Here is an 8,017-nt window from a genome sequence, read left to right on the forward strand (position 1 = left end):
CAAATTATTTTGGCTCTAAAAGGTATACTATATCAGAATGTACTAAAATAAAATACACTATTAAATTCTATACATCTCTGATGATGCATTGTTTATTGGAAAAATGTTTATTGTGTTATATATTGGTTTATGTACTTAAGGCAATAAAGATAAAACTGCATGAAAAAAGGGATAGTATTAGTTCAAAATTCATCCTGATCACAACACTAAACCATCCTTAATCATGCACTTGTTATATAGTTAACACGACATCATCATCTACTGTGTTATCGCAGTCCTTCGTTCAGAATATAAATAAATCCTGCACCCAGCCATTAATGAAATGTCTGTGGGCTTCAAGGGATTTATAGTTTTTAAATTGTTCACTATGCGTTTATACCATAAACAAGATAGTTAATATTTAAGTATGATGATTTAGGTAGCAATGCGGGGTTAGCAGCACTCCAACTTACTGCAGTCAGTTCGTACAGATCTATGTTATGAATGGATGAAAATTTCTCCAAATGGTCCCTGGCATCTTTGGTGAGTTTATCGCGATATGACATGTTAACTTTTTTTTTGTGCTTCTTCATTTTTGCGAGTTATTTGCATGTTATCTCTACTCGTGTAATCTCTTTCATTCTCACAGTCAGCAGGGATACCACAAATATGGCGCCGCGGTGACGTCACACACAACAAAATCACGTGCCTGACAAAGACCGATTAGTCCTCCGATTGACGCCATCATTTGTCAAACTGACGCGCGGAGCGTGCACGTCAACAAGAGGCGGGATTTATCGCACAAGCCAATCATATCCAATCACAACCAATTACATCCAATCATAGCGCGATGGAGACATTGCCTCCTCTCACGTGACTTTCCTCCATTCATTCTCAATTACCCCCCCACAAAACCCACTGCACGCCGGGGGTCTAATGATTTTAAATGGTTTACTATGAGACGAAAGGGAGGCACAACTCCATAGACTGTAAAGCATGACTCCTCTGTGTAACTTTACCTGCGGGTGTCGCTGTTGGGCAGTGTTCCTTAAGAAATACGCGTGACTTGCACTCTATTTAATGTCATAATTTGTAATATTTGTGTTGTTTTATATGTAATATGGATTATTTTCTCATCCTTTTTTTTTTTGAGGAGGCATTGCCTCCCTTGCCTACTCGGAGGAAACGCCCCTAAACCACACCATGTTCATTCGTTCAGCCAGAAGAGAACTGCTCAGGTTTATTCTCCATTCTGTCAGCTGATGGAGTTTGAGTTCTTGTCACTGTCGCCTCTGGTGTGTTTAGCAAAGGACATAATATTCAACAATATTACTGATTTGACTGCTGTGACACTATGGAAGAGAACTGAACTTAGCTTTTTACGAGGAACTCTTTATTAAACCAACACTCCAGGTAATAGATTTATATTATTAAGGGTTTCACTGAGAGTTGACAAGTTCAAATGACTGTTTGCGCCCCCTTGTGGAATTATACGGAGAATGCTGGAGTGTGTGGAAAAGTGCCGCACGTGTCAGTTGTTGTTATGAACCTGTAGAGTGTGTACATGGGAGTTTTTGACTCATTTCAGTGTGGTGTTAATTGTGTGTGTGCATCTAAAAAAAACATACCCATACAGCTAGATAATAAATCCTCAAAGAAAGCTATGGGCATCTTCATTGTCCTGACCAGACGAACCAGTGATTAATTTACTCGAGCATCGTCTGAGGAGGACTAGAGAGAGCGAGTGCAGATACACGCTTGAACATCCTGTAGTAGAAATCACATTTCTCTCTGAAGTTATGAATGTGTTCGCGCGTCACAGATAACTCCACAATAGATACCCTAAATGTGGTCATGGTAGTTTTAAGGAAAAGAAGGATGTCATATTGAGCAATCCACGCCATTAATCATTAACGAAGTTTAGAAACAGGTGAGATATATCTTCCTCCAGATACTGGACTTTGCACCACGTGACAAGCGAACATTGTGAAGGACAAGAAAAGAAAGTCTCTTCAGACTTCAAGTAAGTTTTAACATTTTCGATTACGGTTATTTTGGGAAATATAGTATTGATTTTATACTGCGTAATTTAAAAATTGAAGTTAAACTATTCCTGTTTTATTCCGGAATAATTATTGCTGCTACTCTAAACAGAAGCTGCTAGAAATACATATTTTGTATGTACATGTATTTCGATGAAAGTTAAAACATGAAGTTTATTCGAAAGGGTAATTGTAAATGAATAATACGTTTCAGAAGTTTTTTCCTTTTTCATTTCGGGCGGTTGTTTTTTGATAATGCGAAATTAAAAGTATTTTTAATCAGACCAGAGATAAAACAGATAAACCCCATAGTGAGTGTTACCAGTGGTGTCTATACAGGTCTATACGCCGTAAAGTAAATAGTCAATTTTGGTTTCGACTTCTCGGGAAAATGCTTTAATAACTTTAAATGCGAATGTCAAGAATTTACACATCTGGTTCTTTTGGTAAGGATATTTATTATTTCCTTTCTGTAAGTAAACGTAACTGAGCTTGCAGAGAGTAACGCAGTCACATGATCCTTTTTCTCCCACACTCAAGATATGTTATTATGATGGTTTTTAAATCAGATTCACCTGCAGCTTCATCATGGCTGATTCACAAGGATCCGGAGATTGTTCTCCAGGATGCAGGTACTTTCAACAAACACTGTTAAATATTGTATTACGTCACACAAGTTTTTGTTTGTTTTAATACTAACATGAAATGTTAAATAAAAAAGTCATAAAGTTTCCTCTTTTGCCGTTTGCACATTAGTTTCTGCTTGCACACAGAAATGCATCATCAACTAGGCTTTATTGTTATTATCGGGGGAAGACTAATTCTTATTGTGGGGTGAAATTTTACCGTTATATTGCAAATGATTAGATATCGCCCACCCCTAGTTTCACGAGCTCACACTTACAAATAATCAGATAGAAAAATGTATGCGTAGTAGTATGCGTATTTGGCGTGCTGTCCGAGGAGAGGGCTCCGAGCTCTGTATTTTGGCCCGAACCCAGATTACTCCCCCCATTCTGGCTAGTATTCTGGAAAGTAACCAGTGCAGGTGTGAGGAGACGGGGTGGTGGAGGGATGCTGTCAAACTGTCGAGGAATATGGGTGAGTCGACCGTGTCTTATATATGCTTTCACTCGTGCTGATTGGGTAGATATGTTGATTACTGATTGCTGACAGCTGGCCGAGATGACGTGATGATTAGTCAGATTATTTGAACGTTGCTCCTCCCGAATTTTGTTAATAAAACATCATTTCAAGTATAGTCAGAACAAGAGGTATGCCTGTCAATTGCTTTATTTTAGGACAAGCAAAACTGACAATATATTAGTAGGAAAAATAACATTAAGTGAAAGCCTTGCCAAAGCATCACTGAAGTTTTTGCAGTTTGTTAAATTGAAACCCGTGTATCAAGACTTGTGTGGCTTAAATTATGTCTTTTACTGAAATATGTACTTGAAAACCAATGAAAGATTTACATTATTTTTAAAAAAATCATGTCGTTTTATACATATTTTGGACAATGGGGGGTGCCATTATTTTAGGTGTGCAGTGCATTCCAATGGGGATGGCTGCAGCCTGAGGGGGCGAGTGGAGCTCCACTCATGGGCGGAAATACGTCACCTCCACTAGTGGAGCTTATTGTAAGGGTAGGTTTAGAGTTGGGTAGGTGTAGACGTTAGTAAAACAAGTGGAGGTGACATATTTCCTGTTCGAGAGTGGAGCTCCACTCACCCATGTTCTGCAGCCAGACCCTTCTCGTGCATTCTCAATGAGGTCAAATGGTTGCTCTCTGTGAGCTACTGGCGCCACTTTTTGCTATCTTTACAGAAACACAAGTCGGACTAAGGCAAACACAGAATAAATACAAAAATACTCTTTAGGTCTTCTACAAACTTGATAAAGTGTTGTGGACAAAAATGTGCACAAAATAATGCAATACAGACTATTAGGTGACATTTCATTAATTTTAATGTTGGTCAGAAAAACACAAACAAAACTTACCCCATGACACATTTTATACAAGAACCCTTAGCTGTTATGAAATATCCATTTCATGCAAAATATCACAGATGAATTACAAAAGTTTAAATTTACAAATAGAGTTAGGTCTAAATGATTTTAAATGTAAAGTTATACGTGAGGGTTGGCATGCCTATTTGTCATCTGGTTCTGATTTGGCAGGCCAGCTCTCTCCCTGTCATGGAGACTGATGAGAGCAGCTCATAACACATCTCGATTGAACAGCTACAGTGAGAAATTGCAGCTCCTTACAGCAAACACTCTCCCTCTCAGTTAGCATCAGCAAACAACAGCCACAGAGACACCATCCATTTTGCCCCACTCTCGCCTCCTGAATCCTCTGATCGTCTTCGTTTTGATTTAATTTAAATTAAACGTCTTCAATGTTTTCATCCTCACTATTTTTGCGCTCAGGCTCAAATTGAAAAGGCTGAACAGATGACATTTTTGTAACACAGTGGGATCAAGATAACAGAGCTGACTTTGGTGCAAACATTTTTTTTTACAGATTTTATAACAATTAAGACATATTTAGTTAATTGTATCTTTATCTTTTGGGGCAATCTATTAAGGCATACAAGTCTTCCAGGGTTCCTTTTAAATCAAGAGTGCTGATTGATTTTAAAACTATGAAAGATTTGTCTACTTTTGAGATGATTTGGCACATTGTGTATTGTTTCTGAAGATGATTGTTTTTTTTCTTTGTATTTTTTCCCCCCTGTGAGTGTCAATTGTTTTGAAGTTAAAACTATGGAAGTTTTGTTTATTTTTGAAGGTGGTTTGGCTTTTTTTTCTAACATGAAAGAATGAACACAGTAATCTGTAAACTGAATCTGTTCTGTTACAGTTCAGTCCAGCAGAAGAGCTCAAACCCAGAGTCCAGCTGTGTGTCTCTGAAGAGTAACAGGTCTATGGAGGAGCCAACAAAGTTTAAGAGTGAAAACACACAGCCTGATCTCAGGTATATTATTTCTATAAAATATATGCTTATAGTCATTATTAATATACAGCAGTGTAATGAGTTCAGATCCTGTAAGTTTCAGTCTGTTAATGATTTCCATTGTGTTCTTGTGCAAAGCTTTATGTATTGTATTGTTAAAACATTTACACACTGTAAAATCTGTTGGTCTGTTACTCAGTTAATGACACGATTACATCAATATCAGTGTGTCTGATTCTTTACCCTCTTCATTCTGATTTAAGGTCAAATCTTTTATCCAGTCCAGTTAAAAACAAAACTGTGATTCGACCACAAAACTTTAATGAAAGCATGAATCCTGGTTTCAGGTAAAATGGAGGACTTTTTTGTTGTTGTTTAATTTTAGGTGCTGCAATGCACATCACATATCACTCAATCACATGATTAATAATTGCAACATTTGAGAAACCTAATGATGTTCTGTGTCTCATAATACAGCAAACAAAATGATCTATTTTGTAATTTATGGCTATTTACTTCTTAAACTTGTGTAATAATCTGGTATTTTAATCTTACAGCAGTGACTCTAAACCTGAGGTCTTAAACACACTGAGATCAAATCTGAGAAAGAAGTTTGAGTGTTTGTATGAGGGAATATCAAAGCAGGGAAACCCAACACTCCTGAATGAGATCTACACAGAGCTCTACATCACAGAGAGTGAAAGTGGAGAGATCAATAATGAGCATGAGGTGAGACAGATTGAGACACAGTCCAGGAGAGCAGAAACAGAGGACACACCGATCAAATGCAGTCACATCTTTAGACCTTTACCTGGACAAGACAAACACATCAGAACTGTGCTGACAAAGGGAGTCGCTGGCATTGGAAAAACAGTCTCTGTGCAGAAGTTCATCCTGGACTGGGCTGAAGGGAAAGAGAATCAGGACGTCCAGCTCATATTTCCTCTTCCTTTCAGAGAGCTCAACTTGATGAAGGACAAAACACTCAGTCTTTCAGATCTTCTTCATGCCTTTTTCCCTGAAACAAAAGAAATGGAAATATCCAGTGATGAGTATAAAGTATTGTTTATCTTCGATGGTCTGGACGAGTGTCGTCTTCCCTTACATTTTAAAAGGAATAAGACTTTACGAGATAAAAACCAAAAGAGTTCAGTGGACGTGCTGCTGACAAACCTCATTGCGGGGAATCAGCTTCCTTCTGCTCTCATCTGGATCACCTCCAGACCAGCAGCAGCTGATTTCGTCCCCTCTGAGTGTGTCCATCGAGTGACAGAGGTACGAGGCTTCAGTGACCCACAGAAGCAGGAATACTTCAGGAAGAGAATCAGGGATCAGAGTCTGGCCGACAGGATCATCTCACACCTGAAGTCCTCAAGGAGCCTCTTTATTATGTGTCACATCCCAGTGTTCTGCTGGATCTCAGCCGCTGTTCTAGAGAAGATGTTGAGTGAAGCAGAGAGTGGAGAGATTCCCAAGACTCTGACTCAAATGTACACACACTTCCTGATCCTTCAGACCAACATCAAACATGAGAAGGACTATGAGAAGAAAGTGAAAGATGAAGACATGATTGTCAAACTGGGGAAACTGGCATTTCAGCAGCTTGTGAAGGGCAACCTGATCTTCTATGAAGAAGACCTGAGCGAGTGTGGCATTGATGAGACAGAAGCATCAGTGTACTCAGGATTGTGCACTCAGATCTTCAGAGAGGAGTTGGGCTTGAATCAGGGGAAAGTCTTCTGCTTTGTTCATCTGAGCATTCAGGAACATCTAGCAGCTCTATATGTGCATCTCTCCTTTATGAACAAGAACATCAATGTGTTTGACCAGATTACCAAACCAACTAAAGCTTCACTATCTGACCTCCATCAGAGAGCTGTGGATGAGGCTTTAGACAGTAAAAATGGGCATCTGGACCTTTTCCTTCGTTTCCTTCTGGGTCTGTCAGTGGAGTCTAATCAGAGTCTCTTACAAGAACTAAAGACACAGACAGGAAACAGCTCTCACAACAACGAGGAAACAGTTGACTATATCAAAGAGAAGATCAGTGAGAATCCCTCTCCAGATAAATACATCAATCTGTTTCACTGTCTGAATGAACTGGGTGATCTTTCACTAGTGAATGAAGCTCAACCTCATATGAAGTCTGGAGGATTACGTAATGTGAAACTCTCCTCATCTCAGTGGTCAGCTTTAGTTTTTGTGTTGTTGAGCTCAGAGCGGACAATGCAGGAGTTTAACCTGAACAGCTTAATTGGAAACAGCTTAATTGGAGGCAAAAATGATCAGTAAGTAACACTGAGTTCAATCATTACAGTCTAAAACATTATGAACAAAGAGAAACAAGAATCTGATAAATCTGTAATCCTGCAGATGTCACACAGAGTTTAGTAGTTCATATTTTAATGTTTTTTACTTCTCTCACACAAACACTCCCAAAAATCACTCCTCTATACAGGAATAAAGCACAGGGATACAAACTTCTCTGTTTTAAATCCAAAATAGGTCATTTGAGTGATCAAAAATGTTTAACTTCTGTGTGTATTTGTAAATAATAACCATATCACATGCACAGAGGTTTATATTTAGTGTGTTTTTGCAGCATTGAGCGTTGTAGCCAATCACAGACATGTCTGTTGGGCGCTTGAAAGCAATGGCCAATCAGATGTGTGTATATCACAGGGCAAAAATCAATTTCTGGGATATTGTACATAATTTGCGGGCATCTGGGAGACGCTGGGTGCTTCTCAAACAGAAGGCTGTGTCCTAGTAAAGCTGCGTATATCTGCTGCCACGTCATCAAGCACCTCTAAAGGTCGTCTCAGTTTGAAGGATCCTTTGAAGGCAGACTTCGTTTCACGTCCTTCATTCAGCTCATTTTGAAGGATGCATCAAGTGTATCCTTTATGTCCTTCATTCACCCACAATCCTTTGCACACATTCCAATCCATGAAAAATAACTGATGGAAGCGAGTCTGCACTTATCTGAGTTCATTATGAAATGTAAGACAAAAATAATGTTTTCAGTGATGAAGGC

General features: G+C 38.8%; 1 protein-coding gene across 1 annotated transcript; it reads left to right on the top strand.

Annotated features, from left to right (window-relative positions):
- Nucleotides 1–2,609: 2,609 nt before the first annotated feature.
- Nucleotides 2,610–7,328, top strand: LOC125248256 (NLR family CARD domain-containing protein 3-like). The gene is made up of 4 exons (XM_048159980.1): nucleotides 2,610–2,653; nucleotides 4,888–5,001; nucleotides 5,244–5,327; nucleotides 5,538–7,328. The coding sequence occupies exons 1-4, from the start codon at nucleotides 2,610–2,612 to the stop codon at nucleotides 7,270–7,272; spliced, it is 1,977 nt and encodes a 658-aa protein (XP_048015937.1). The 3' UTR covers nucleotides 7,273–7,328.
- Nucleotides 7,329–8,017: the final 689 nt, after the last annotated feature.

Source organism: Megalobrama amblycephala, linkage group LG16 (assembly GCF_018812025.1).
Source record: "Megalobrama amblycephala isolate DHTTF-2021 linkage group LG16, ASM1881202v1, whole genome shotgun sequence".
Taxonomy (NCBI): Eukaryota; Metazoa; Chordata; class Actinopteri; order Cypriniformes; family Xenocyprididae; genus Megalobrama; species Megalobrama amblycephala.

Bases quoted from the DNA above. Each gene is read 5' to 3' on its own strand.
- LOC125248256 (XM_048159980.1), top strand. From the start codon at position 2,610: ATGGCTGATTCACAAGGATCCGGAGATTGTTCTCCAGGATGCAG. The intron at 5,002-5,243 runs GTATATTATTTC...TTCTGATTTAAG, and splicing joins AACACACAGCCTGATCTCAG to GTCAAATCTTTTATCCAGTC. The intron at 5,328-5,537 runs GTAAAATGGAGG...TTAATCTTACAG, and splicing joins AGCATGAATCCTGGTTTCAG to CAGTGACTCTAAACCTGAGG.